This window comes from Anabrus simplex, chromosome 5, assembly GCF_040414725.1.
Source record: "Anabrus simplex isolate iqAnaSimp1 chromosome 5, ASM4041472v1, whole genome shotgun sequence".
Lineage (NCBI taxonomy): Eukaryota > Metazoa > Arthropoda > Insecta > Orthoptera > Tettigoniidae > Anabrus > Anabrus simplex.
In genome coordinates, this window is record NC_090269.1 from 363,663,736 (window position 1) to 363,677,582 (window position 13,847).

Consider the following 13,847-nt stretch of genomic DNA (forward strand, 5'->3'; position numbering starts at 1 on the left):
TGCATACTACCTGAAGCTGCAGTGCAACGTAGTTAGAATCCCTTCTAATACTTTACGCATGAATACTGCCTGAAGCATGATGATTATAATTGTTGTTTAAAGGAGCCTAACAGCTAAGTCATCGGCCCCTAATAGTACGAGGTGAACGAAATTAAAATGAAAACTTCAAAATGTATCCACTGACCAGAGTCTAAAACGAATGACGATGGAAAAATATTGTGAAACAAAAACAATCACTGGATCCTATTCACAATGCCTTAAGTACTGGGATGATACCTAAAGAGTCCAAAATGAAGGTCACCGGCCCCTCGTACTAATCACTGGTAATGCAAAACCCTGGTGTTCCTCATATAGTAGTACTAATCACAGGTAACGTAGACTCATGGCGTTTCTTGCATGATGGTACTATTAAAAAAAAAATCATAGGCGCCGGTATTCCTGTGGAGTTTCTCACAGGCAATGTAGACCTATGGTGTATCACGCATTATGAATAACGCCCACAGGCAACACAAACCCATAGTGTTCGTCACATAATGGACTCTCAGGCAACAGTGGAACTTATCACGGGCGCCAGTCAAATCCGCGGTTTTTCTCACAAATTGGTGCCAACCAGAGACAACGTAGACCCATGGTGTTCCTTATAAAATTGTACTAGTCATAGGTAAGGCACACAAATTCTGAACACAGTGGAACCGACGGGTGGAATGCACACGATGACACTTATCACAAACAAAGCTTATACCCGTTATGTTTCTCGCATAATAGTACTGTTCCTATGTAACGCAGAACCATGATTTTCCTCGCAAGGTGGTATTAGTCGCAAGTAACGTCGACCCATGGTGTTCTGCACGTAATGGTACTAATCACAAGTAACCACATGGTTCTAATATCATCATCCCTTGGCCGCTCCTTTTATTCGCCTCATAAGACAGGCAGAGGATACCGTGGGTGTATTCTTCGTCTGCATCCCCCACCCATAGGGCAAAGCATGGTATGGTGGATGGTATAACCTGAAGGGCAAACGAAGCTACTACCTACCTCCCAAACATCGCAATCTACTTCAAGCTCCTCCCTCGGACAAACCACTCGTTAATTTCTAAAACAATCATAACTTACGAACTGCGGACATTCATCCCTGCCTTCCGTAAGGCATTATAATTTATAATATAATATAAATTATAATTTTGTCTGTACACTTCAAATATTTGACTCATACTTCAATTCTATATCGGATTAGGTAAACGAACGTCGAAAGCACAAAGACAGTTTAATATTTCTCCGTCTATCTGTTTGTTTGTTACGACAGAACGAGAAAATGGCTAAAACAGAATTTCTCGAAACTCAGTATTCAATTTCATGGATAGCAGGATTGTGCACCAGGCAACTAATTACTTCATTACTGCACAAGCCGTACCAAAATGAACGATGCCAAAACAGAAGAGTTAAATATCTCCATTAACATTAACAGTATCGAAGAACTCTAATCTATACAATGAAACTTGCGCAATAGTTACGTACTTAACAGCTACGGAAAGTGACGTTGTACGTCACAAGTATGGTGGGTCCGACGGAATTTCGAAACAAGTGAAATGAAATGGCGTATGGCTTTTAGTGCCGGGAGTGTCCGAGGACAAGTTCGGCTCCCCAAATGCAAGTCTTTTGATTTGACTCCCGTAGGCGACCTGCGCGTCGTGATGAAGATGAAATGATGATTAAGAAGACACATACCCCCAGCCCCCGTGCCAGCGAAATTAACCAGGTATGGTTAAAATTCCTGACCCTGCCGAGAATCGAACCCGGAACCCCTGCGACCAAAGGCCAGCACGTTAACCATTTAGCCATGGAGCCGTTCGAAACAAGTAAGAAAAACTCACAACTTTATTAGCCCTTGCGTACATTTTTCATTCTATCGTTAAACTTAATTTAAATTAAATATTTAATATTATAAATAACTTCGACACGTCGACATGCAAGTCATCCATGTATGTATGACACATGAAGTGATATTTCTTGTTTTGTTTTGCGCGTGTGTTGCTATGAAAGATGTGAAAGTTGTGTACACGGAGTATGTGGTAATAAAACATCAAAAGTAATGTTATTTGAAGCAGTGAACAGTCACTAAACTACCAGAGTCGAACACATTGTCCTCCGATTCTATTTAAATTAAGGTAATGCGAAATTTGAAATATAATGTGATATACGCAATGATTATCTGTCGGAAGAAATTGAAGTTTCCCTATTTCCTAACAAATCACCATATCAAGAGTGACCACAAAACTTTCCAGGACATAACTATCACTGTGATATAGCTCTAAATAAAGATTGGTGGTGGTGATTGATGTTTTAAGAGGAAGTACAACTAGGCAACCATCCTCTATATAACACTAATCAGAGAGAAAAAATGGAAGGGGTCCGACACTTCGAAAAATGAAGGTATCGGCCAAAGGAAGGAAAGGGCCACGAAGGGCGTGAAAATGAAATACTCCCTAGGCCTCCTTAGAACTCAGGGGGAGAGCAGTGGCGGCGATAAGGGCCCCGCAGACCCCGCGGGGCGGGGGGAGCCATGGCTTGTGAGGGGCCCATGACTGTTTCTTAATTCAGTAGCTGAAGAGTGAATTTACATATTGATAAAGCTACAGCACACAACACAGTATTATTTGTATTACAGAGGGTTATTCCAAACTTAGGACGTCGTAGTGCAGAGCTTCTTTTCTCAATAGGAGTGCGGTAGTTATTTCTGAAAGTATGTGGGCTTCCAAACCTATTCCAATAATAACCATCCTTTGTTGCCACTCACAACAATCAACACGGCGTTTGAATTAATTAGCCAGTTCTGAGAACCCAACAGTCTGCGAATATGCAATAACAAAGACATCTTCCTTATCTAAATTCTAAATACAGTACTGAAGTTTCGAGTCTATTTATAACTCTCGGCAGTCAGTGTAGCTAAGTAGGCTTACGATGGATGGTTGAGTTGTAAATTATCTGGTCGTAGGAACGAGATTATTTCTTGATAGTGTGACGGTCAGGGTGTTTTGGTTACTATAATTGGAATATGCATTTCTTGTGTGTGTAGAGCTGTGTTAATTTCTTCGGATTTGAAAACTAAATGATGTAATGATTGTTATCGTTGCGTGGTTGTTGTTCATTGTAATGATGTTACTGTACTACGAAATAAACTCGTAACTTTTCTTATCAGGAAACATGGGACCCATTTTCAATTACTGCGGGGGAGGAGGGGGGGCGAGCTTCTTAGCACCGCTACTGGAGGAGAAGCCTTCTAAACACTTAATTTTCCATAGAAAATTAATTTAATCATCCTATTTGATATTGAATTTCTTAAATGCACCAAATTTCATCTGCTTTCTAAATGATTAAGATAAACTACTAAGCAAAGCATGCTTTATTTTTTAAGAGACACAGAAGCAAATGGTGCTATAACTATTAATGCATACAATAGAGGAATTTAATTATTCCCAGAGATGTGAAGACTGATAGTTGAAATGCAAAAAAAAAGGCTTGAGAGAGAGAGAAAGAGAGCGAGAGAATATGTCGAAGACATTAAGCATTTCTACGATAATCGAGAGGGGGATTCAAACTCTTTTCTGAGCCAGGAATTAAATCTTTTAAATGCTTTCAGCATAAGTAATTACTTGTGATTCTTTCAGACATGGATTTCCCTAATACATGCAGTAAATGCAGTAAATTTACTCATCCAGGAAGTGGGGGATTATGGTTCGAATCCTGAATGTAGTTATATCTCCCTTATATGATGATGATAGTAAAACTAACATGATTCTAGGCAAGTGATTGGTACAATGATGAATTGCACCCTGGTGGAGGCAAACCACCTTCAGGGTTATCATATACAAAACAATGAAGCCTGCATCACTGAACTGACAAAAGCAGGAAATACTAAAAAAAATCTATCTACCTCTACTTTGCACAATACAAATTTTGCAAGTAGTCATCAGAATTTGAACCAGGAAGCACTGGTGTAAGGCTGACGTTAAGCAACTGATGAATGTAGCCTCAACGAAATAAATAAAATAAATTCAGTGCTGTATAACAATAACCCAGCCTTAAAAGGTAGATCATAAAAGAGAGACAAATGTATCAAAATAAAGGATAATAGAAACAGCAAAAATAAAGAAATAAATTGCGATTAATTCAATAAAAGACTAGAGTGAGAGGCTACCCTGACAGTTGTTCTACAACCTAGAGAAGTACAATATCTATACACTCTTTCTTTATTATCGTACTCCCACCGAGTTTGTATAGCACTACTTTATAAACTACACGAAATATAACATTTTCTAAATTGACTGGCAATAGTCAAATACGTTTTAATGTTCCAAATAACATGCTTCTTACCTGATGAGAAGGGTGCAATTCTTGACTCGTCCATATGTTTATCCATCTCCCCAGACACATGCCAAAATTGAATCTGGAAATAAAAATTTCAAGTTGTTATTTTCCATCTCCCATTCATAATGGCATCTGTGATATTATCACAGAAGCCCAGTACCATATTGACCCTGCATATCAATATAATAGGAAAGCAATATATCACTGACTCCCTGACTAAACACTGAATCACCGAGCTCGATAGCTGCAGTCACTTAAGTGCGGCCAGTATCCAGTAATCGGGAGATAGTGGGTTCGAACCCCACTGTCGGCAGCCCTGAAGATGGTTTTCCGTGGTTTCCCATTTTCACACCAGGCAAATGCCGCGGCTGTACCTTAATTAAGGCCACGGCCGCTTCCTTCCACTTCCTAGGCCTCTCCTATCCCATCGTCGCCATAAGACCTATCTGTGTCAGGGCGACGTAAAGCAAAAAACACTGGATCTCCAAAGATTCTGAGCTAGGAAGTTCAAATTTCACATAATGGTTGTCATATTTTGGATGCTTACTAACAAGAAATTTGAAAACAATCCACCCCTAACAGGGTGCAAAGATGGTTAAATCAAGAAAACCGAAACATTAATTCTTCCAAAACCGTTTGACGTACGAAGTTTATTTCAAATGATGGTTGCTCTTATATGCCCTACATGTAAAAAAGAAAAGGATGTTGCAACACTTTACCATTAAAATGGTTGAAGGCTGTTAACAGCCGAAGCCAACAATATATTAATTCCTCTGAAACCTTCTGACGTACTAAGATGGAATTTCTCACGATGGTTGCCCTTTCTTTCGCGAAGCTAAAAAAGAAATGGATTAAAATATACAGCCCCTAAAGCAATTAAATACGGGTTACAGCCTGAAAATCAAAACGAGGTAGATAATGCCTTTATTTGTGGCGAAGTTATGGCTAAAGGCCCTCTCTTTCACCTAAGCACTAAAACAATATGTACCTATATATAATTATACTGCATAGGAAATACAAATAACACAAATAATACATTTACTTTATTTACAATTGGCTTTACATCGCACCGACACATATGTCTTATGGCGACAATGAGATAGGAGATAGGAAGGCTAGGAGCGGCCGTGATCTTAAGGTACAGCCCAGTATTTCCCTGGTGTGAAAATGGGAAAACACGGAAAACCATATTCAGGGCTGCTGACAGTTGGATTCGAACCCATTATTTCCCAAATTCAAGTTCACAGCTGCGCGCCCCTAACCACACAGCTAACTTGCTCGGTACATACAAATAATAATAATAATAATAATAATAATAATAATAATAATAATAATAATAATAGTGGAAAACTTAATTTTAAAATAACTAAAGTACACTTAAATGAATTTAAATGTATTTATTCCTCCAACAATTATCCAGCAAGACAGCGGGATCTACTCAGCAAGTGTTCACGACAAGCCACTTTAAACCTGCAATGAGAAGGAACGTCCCTAATGTTTGCAGACAAAGAATTCAATGACCTGGATACAGAGATTATGAAGGAGCGGTTATTTTTGTCTTTTTTGTCTTTTGCTAGTGGCTTTACGCCGCACCGACACAGACATGTCTTATAGCGACGATGGGATAGGAAAGGCCTAGGAGTGGGAAGGAAGTGCCCGTAGCCTTAATTAAGGTACTTCCCCAGCATTTTCCTGGTGTGAAAATGGGAAACCACGGAGAACCATCTTCAGAGCTGCCGACAGTGGGGCTTGAACCCATTGTCTCCCCGATGCAAGCTCACAGCGGCGCGCCCTTAACCACACGGCCAACTCGCCCAGCAAAGGAAAAGTAAAATCACGAACTAGGGACTGGGATAATAATAATAATGATAATAATAAAATTGTCCGCCTCTGTAGTGTAGTGGTTAGTGTGATTAGCTGCCACCCCCGGAGGCCCGCATTTGATTCCCAGCTCTGCCACGAAATTTGAAAAGTGGTACGAGGGCTGGAACGGGGTCCGCTCAACCTCGGGAGGTCAACTGAGTAGAGGTGGGTTCGATTCCCATCTCAGCCATCCTGGAAGTGGTTTTCCGTGTTTTCCCCCTTCTCCTCCAGGCAAATGCCGGGATGGTACCTAACTTAGGGCCACGGCCGCTTCCTTCCCTCTTCCAATCTTCCACCAAGGCCCCTGTTCAGCATAGCAAGTGAGGCCGCCTGGGCGAGGTACTGGTCATTCTCCCCGGTTGTATAATTTCCAGGTGTGATTCCCATGCTCTCCACATCACTGCATGAAGTGAAATGAAAAGCAACACACTTCACAAATATTAATTAACGAAGCAAAGAAATAATCCAAAACTTTCAAACAGCGAACAAAGCAAGTGTGAATTGTCTAAGCTGAAAAAAGAGACTGACGTCTGTTTAACAAGAGGTGCATTGGCAACAGAGTTGTGAGGATTTCTGAAGGGGAATGCGAACTTCCGTTTTAAAGCCCACTGCCGTCATAAATCACCCCCTGCTAGGCAAGTGAGTGGCCAAGGAGATCAAACGTTTGCCGAACTCTTTGAATGTCGCTGGGTACGCTTTGCCCGTCTCAGCTATACCCTAGTTCACGGCGCTGTTGCACTGGAAGCCACGACAGCTCCTTATACTCTTGATAAATATGTGAGCATCATATTACAGATTAGAGAGATATCTTACGCAACTGTTCAGGCTCCGGTCCAATGTCTTGATACTGTCAGAGGTTATTTCAGTTAACAAGGTGTCACAATAGTCAACTATAGGTAGTATCAGAGAGCGAATGAGTCGTACCCTAAGCCGAACCGAGAATGCATTGCAGAACCGTTTCAATGGGTATAATGAACTTTTCACATGTGCTTATTACCCGTCGAGTCCAATTTAAGGTCACAGTCACAATACGTTAGGCAATGAAGTACTACGGTTGTCTGACGAGAATGCGCGTGAATGCGGAGTATGAGGTACGAGGGGTAAGAATGGATGCCGCGCATGCGCCTATCTTCAAGTCACAGGGCCTGACAAGTGCTGCCGTGAAGTTTCAAAGTGGTAGAGTACTTGTGTCTTAGTTACACATTTACTGTATGTACTGCATAATGAACAGTTTGATAAGGAATATGCATTGACTGAGAGAGCTCGCATTGTCTCGCACGGCTGATGTTTGTAGCCAAGAGCGGATGTAGAGATGGGGCAACACCTCCTTGGATGGGGAATCTGATTCATTTAGAAGAACCGATTCATTTGAAACGATTCACCAAAATGATTCGTTCATTTAATTCGTTAATTTGATTCGTTCATTCAATTACCACGTGACGAAGAGCCGAAAGCGAAACCATAGTCTCAGATGAACCGTTCCGTTATGATCTTTATAACAGCTACTGCTTTACAAGTTACAAGAAGTGAAATGTTCAAGGTAATTGCTCGTATTTTAACAATTTTTAGAGGTTACAATCGAAAAATGCTACACAGCTGTCCGACTAATCCTTTCCAAACTTAAGTCGCTACCATTCGAAACTATACGACAATCGAATTTGAAATTTATAGTAGATATGAACATGTTTGTGGCCATGTTCCATGCGTTAATTCACAGTAGTTCACGAGAACGAGAACCCTGAAGTAAACTTAACCTAACATTTCGCAACGAGCTGGAAGTTGAGTGTGTGACTTGAAACGACGTGATAATTTCTTATTTAAAATATATATTTATTTTTTTCCTATAAGGTGAGGTTAGGAGTATTTGACTTGTGAAACGGGCTTTTAGTTCAAGTTAAATAAAAAATAACAGAGTCGTTCTTCGCAAGTTGTCATTGCTTAAAAAATGGTGGATACCGTTTCAGAGATATGAATCAGAACGAAAGAGGAACTAGGGAACGAGTTGCGGCTGCCATCTCTCTATCCAGCTTTCGATTCACAAACGAGTCGATTCATTTCGTTCACTGAATCATGATTCAATCGTTCAGTGCAATGATTCGTTCATTATGAATCACTCGTTCAAAATCTCCCCATCTCTAGTAGTATCCGTTGCTCTTGCCGTACCTACAAGCTACCGCGACTTCTCGTCAGACGCATATAGTACAGTAGGGTATGACTGTATTATTTAAAACTATGTCCGGCTCCATGGCTAAATGGTTAGCGTGCTGGCCTTTGGCCACAAGGGTCCCGGGTTCGATTCCCGGCAGGGTCGGGAATTTTAACCTTAATTGGTTAATTTCGCCGGCACGGGGCTGGGTGTATGTGTCGTCTTCATCATCATTTCATCCTCATCACGACGCACAGGTCGCCTACGGGCGTCAAATCAAAAGACCTGCATCTGGCGAGTCGAACTTGTCCTCGGACACTCCCGGCACTAAAAGCCATACGCCATTTCATTTCATTTAAAATTATGAGAGGGGTGTCCCGTTGCATGAGGAAGTGTAAGTTTTTACTGATACCGATAGTAATAACTCAAATTCTATTCGGATTGATTAATAAACTGTTTTATTTGCATAGTCAGTAAGATATTGTAGGATTCATTCTAATAACTGATGTATCGATATCACTCGGTTTTGAATGGTAGTAAGTTAATACATCATCTGCATACACTTAGAAGTCGCAGGAAAATTGAAGAGCTTTTGATATGTCATTAATTTGGACGAAAAATAACATTGATCCGAGGACCTACCCTTAAGGGACACCGAGAGTCTTACTTTGCCATCCTGAACTCACACTTCCCACTGTTACACGTTGCCGACGATTTTCATTATCTAGGGAAAAAAAAAAAAAAAAAAAAAAAAGGAAAAACACTGAAGTGACACACAATTAAAATTTACTTCTCGAAGTTTACTGAGATCTAATAATGCCAGAACAGTCCATTGCACGTCTGATTTCATCTCTCACTCGTAGTAAAGCTGTCGCAGTGTTAGACCGACTTGAGTGTGAACTAGACGTTCAAGCACTTTGGATAAGGGTGGTAGGATGATAAATACTGGATGATAATCTGAAGGAGAATCTGCTGCCGGGCTGAGCGACTCAGACGATTGAGGCGCTGGCAGGTTCGATCCTGTTTCAGTCCGGTGGTATTGGCAGGTGCTCAAATACGTCAGCCTCGTGTCGGTTTTTACTCGTGCAGGCTCCTCACTTTCATCTAGGTATCCTAACAGACCTCCCTTGGTCAACTCTTGTCTTTTCCGACCCCGAAGCTATTAGAGTATTCGAGGGCTAGGGAGTCTTTCATTTTCACGCGCTTTGTGGCCAATATCTTCATGTTTTGAAGTGTCGGATCCCTTCCATTTTTATCTCTGATTAGTGTTACATAGAGGGTGGTTTCTCCGTTGTACTTACTCTTAAAACAGTAATCACCACCACCACCACCACCACCACCAGTCAGCAGATTTACTGGCACGTGAAGGAACTCCTGCGGGACTAAATTCCGCCACCGCGGCGTCTCCGAAAACCGTAAAAGTAGTTAGTGGGACGTAACGTCAATGGCATTATTATTATTATTATTATTATTATTATTATTATTATTATTATTATTATTATTGAAGGAGAATCTAACATGGAGCTTTTCGGGATATGTTTAATTAACTCATCTTTTCAAACATCTGGGAACACTCAGTTTGTCGGGCAGTAGTTAAATACAGACATGGAAGTAAGCATTTATAGAGTAAAACACGTTACACTAAGCGACTTATAACTAAATATTAGTATTTAGTGTGCATACTCCATTCCCCTTGGGTAACATGTATGATATTTCCCGCAATACCACAGATCAGCCACAAGTGCAAGACCGTATTTGTGTGTGAAAACGAGAAATGTTTACATTGCAACGTCCGGTTCTTCCCTGACAGAAGCATTCGTGCACTTGGATGTGAACAAGGAAACAACGGTCTAGCAGTCTACCACACTCAGTCTTTTTCAGGTGTTGACTGCATGTTAAACGAGCTGTGTTGAATGTACTGTAGGATAAGTGGTTCACATGGGTCGCAACGGGAAGGAAACTAAAGTGGGAATGAGGAAGGAGATCATCTAATTAACTCGTGAAGGGAAATCGTGTTCTGAAACTGCAAACATTGTAGAGAAGTCGTTCGACTGTTCAGAGTTTAAGCAAGCAACTCAAAGAAATGCTGCTAATAAACAAAGATTAATTATATTGAATTTTCACGACCGCATGGTTATCGAAACCAACTTTCAACCTATTAGGTCGTGTTACGTACATTTAGTACGTGTTGACGAGATGTTAAGTACAGAACAAAAATGACCAACCGGACGCCAGTGGGATCCGAACTCACAACCTCCCGACGCGAAATCGGGCCAATCGAGATTCGAGGGGTCGGTGGCGTCTGATGTCGGGGAGCTAGTTTTTACTGAGAGAACTATGCCTATACACAGATTTGCTTATTTACGTATTCGGAAAGAAAATTTGAAGATGAGTGTAGAGAAACTGGGTTTGGAAAACGACTGCCACTTCCAGCATGACAATGGCCCCACTATATCCGAATATGCGTGCTTTATAATATGTCCCAGACCCTAAAAACCCCAGCATAGTCCTCCAATCTCAACCCCATTATGCACCTCTGGAGTGAACTTGAAAAACAAGAGCACGAAAACACCACGTCCCTAGAAAATATCACCTAAAAGAATTGCTTCTGACGGAATGGCATAATACTGGAGATGAGACAACTGGAAATCCGGTGCACAGTATGAGCGAGAGACCAAGGGAAGTGATTCATAGACGAGGTAGACACACCCCGTACTGAGGGACAGAATTCACTATTGTCTTCCGTTTGGGTATATTAATGTTACATGAGAGTACGATTTTTTTTCTGGCTTAAAACTCTTAAGACCGGACGAGTTGGCCGTGCGGTTAGGAGCGTGCAGCTGTGAGCTTGCATCTGGGAGATAGTGGGTTCGAATCCCACTGTCGCAGCCCTGAAGATGGTTTTCCGTGGTTTCCCATTTTCACACCAGGCAAATGCTGGGGATGTACCTTAATTAAGGCCGCGGCCGCTTCCTTCCCATTCCTAGGCCTCTCCTATCCCATCGTCACCGTCGGTGCGACGTAAAACGAATAGCAAAAAAAAAGCTCTTAAGGGATTTTTTTGTACGAAGAACCGAAGAACGTTAAAATTGTATTATTACTGCGTCTATACGTTGAAGTAATTTGTTACCTTAATGTACAGCAGAAGCATTTATGTTTGCACTGACATTTCCACAAAAAGATAGTTTTCCCTTTTTTTTTTTTTTTTTTTTTACAATTCTGCTTTACGTTGCACCGACACAGATAGATCTCATCGCAAAGATAGGCTAGGAGTGGGAAGGAAGCGGTCGTGGCCTTGAAAGTACAGCCCCAGCATTTGCCTGGTGTGAAAATAGGAAACCACGGAAATTCATCTTCAGGGCTATCGACAGTGAGGTTCACTCACCATCTCCCGAATGCAAGCTCACAGCTGCGCGACTCAAACCGCATGGCCAACTCGCCCGGTGTTTTTTCTGTTGGCTGTATGAATACTTGTCTGTATATGAGTTAGTATTGGCAGAATAGCTCCTAAGAGTGGTGGTAGTGGTTATTGTTTTAGGAGGAAGTACAACTAGGTAACCGCCCTCTATTAACACTAATCAGAGGGGGGGAAAAGAAGGGATCAGACACTTCGAAAACTGAAGGTATCGTCCACAGAAAGGCGACGGTCAGGAAGAGCGTGAAAATGAAAGACTCCCTAGGTCTCGAATGCTCTAATACTGTCGGGGTCGGGAAAGAACAACAGTTGACCAAGAGAGGTCGGATGGGATAGATGAAAGTGAGAAGCCTGGGACAAGTAGGCGTAAGTGGAAACAATGCCACCAGCTCCTTGGATACAATCAGCGATACAGGAATGGCACCTTTCATTACCTGTTGCGTTCATGTCTATCACACGTTTAACTTCATTCGAGCTGACTTGCTAAAAGAGAATTGCCTTTGTACAGGATGCTGTTGATACAGGGGTGGTGAATTTGCAGGGAAAGAGAGGCTATTTTTGGCAGTGCAAACGGATCATTTAAAGCCTCTGCAAAAGGATAATTTAAAGCCTACAGCGGCATGCTCGGTACATGTTGCTCTACGGCTTTACCTGTACCTATTGTACATAATTTACTTCATTTTTGTCTCGGACTATTACTTTTCATCAGTTCCTGAATGCAATAAATTATATTCCGAATTTCTAATTAATTGATTAGTTCTGTTTCTCGGAGTTCTGTACCACTCGAAGTAATCTGTGTCATGCGTCTGCCTATATCGTCTGTACATTTGTCATGACTGGCCAGAGCAGATCTTATCTCGGCCGTTTAGCCATGCGGAAACGTAGCGAGTGATTCATAACCGTTTGTTTGGTGCGTGCTTGTCAAATATTTCCAGTGCCAGTGAACTGAATTTATTTTACAGTTTATGTTCTGAAAATTACGTATACTATCCCAAGGCGATTTACATGCATCGCGGCATAGTTTATGTCTTAAGTCTCTTACTGTAGCGTGGTTTGTACTTTGGTATTTGTGTAGAATAACAGTGGTACACTAGGTCATGCTTAATTACTTTCTGAGGTTGGTTTGTCACAAGAAGATCGATTAAAGTATGACTTGTGTGGTCAGTGTAATGAACGTGATAAGTAGCGTTGAGGGGTAAAATCGCCATGTTTGAGGCGAAAAAAATGAATTTAGTGAAGTTGTTCGCTTCACTAATCTGCTTTAAAATGGTAGTGTTCAAGTTACCCTTGAGTGACTAGTGGAGAGTGGATACGTTATATCATGGTTCCTCGCATTTCCTGAGAATGTAATAAAAACTGATTTTAAACATTCAAACCATAATGCTGTTGGAAAGGGGTTACAAAAAAAGCCGCTGTGCGTACGCATCACTTCGTTTAAGGAAGTATTTTACAAGAACTACAAGCAGTTACCCACGGCCTCCACCCACAATGCACTATGGTCGTCTGACGAGAAATCGCAAGGATGCGGAGTGACAGGTGCGAGGGGTAAACATGTCTGTCGCGCATGCGCCTATCTAAAGCCGCAAGGCGTGACAATAAACATCTGTTCCGTCCGCGGTAACTCTTGCGAAATGAGGAGCTGTTCTGAAGCTTCAAAGTCGTAGTGCAATTGTGCTTTAGTTACACATTTAGCCTACTACAATTATAAGTACGGTAATGAACATGCATCTGTTTCAGAGAGTTCGCAATGTCTGTCACGACGAATGTTTGTAGCTTAGAGTGTAGTATCTGTTACTCGTGCCATACCTACAAGCTACCGCGACTTCTCGTGAGACGCAGATAGTATCGTATTCTTCATTAATATCCCCACGGATGAACTTGCAAAGTATCGAGGTAATGAAATAATACACGTGAACTGTTGTGTTAATAGAATGTCATATCAACAAACACTTGAAGCTGTGAGCTTGGACTCGGGAGACTGTGGGTTTGAATAACACCGACGGCAGCCCTGAAGACGGTTTTCCGTGTTTTCCCATTTTCACACACCACACAAAT

At 41.5% G+C, this 13,847-nt stretch overlaps 1 protein-coding gene across 1 annotated transcript in view; it reads right to left on the minus strand.

Annotated features, from left to right (window-relative positions):
• cyst (rho guanine nucleotide exchange factor 18 cysts) overlaps positions 1-13,847 on the minus strand; it is a 549,231-nt gene that overhangs the window by 506,424 nt on the left and 28,960 nt on the right. The window contains exon 2 of the mRNA XM_067147675.2: positions 4,375-4,447. Within this exon, the coding sequence (XP_067003776.2) occupies positions 4,375-4,447 (73 nt within the window). The remainder of the gene's footprint in view (positions 1-4,374; positions 4,448-13,847) is intronic.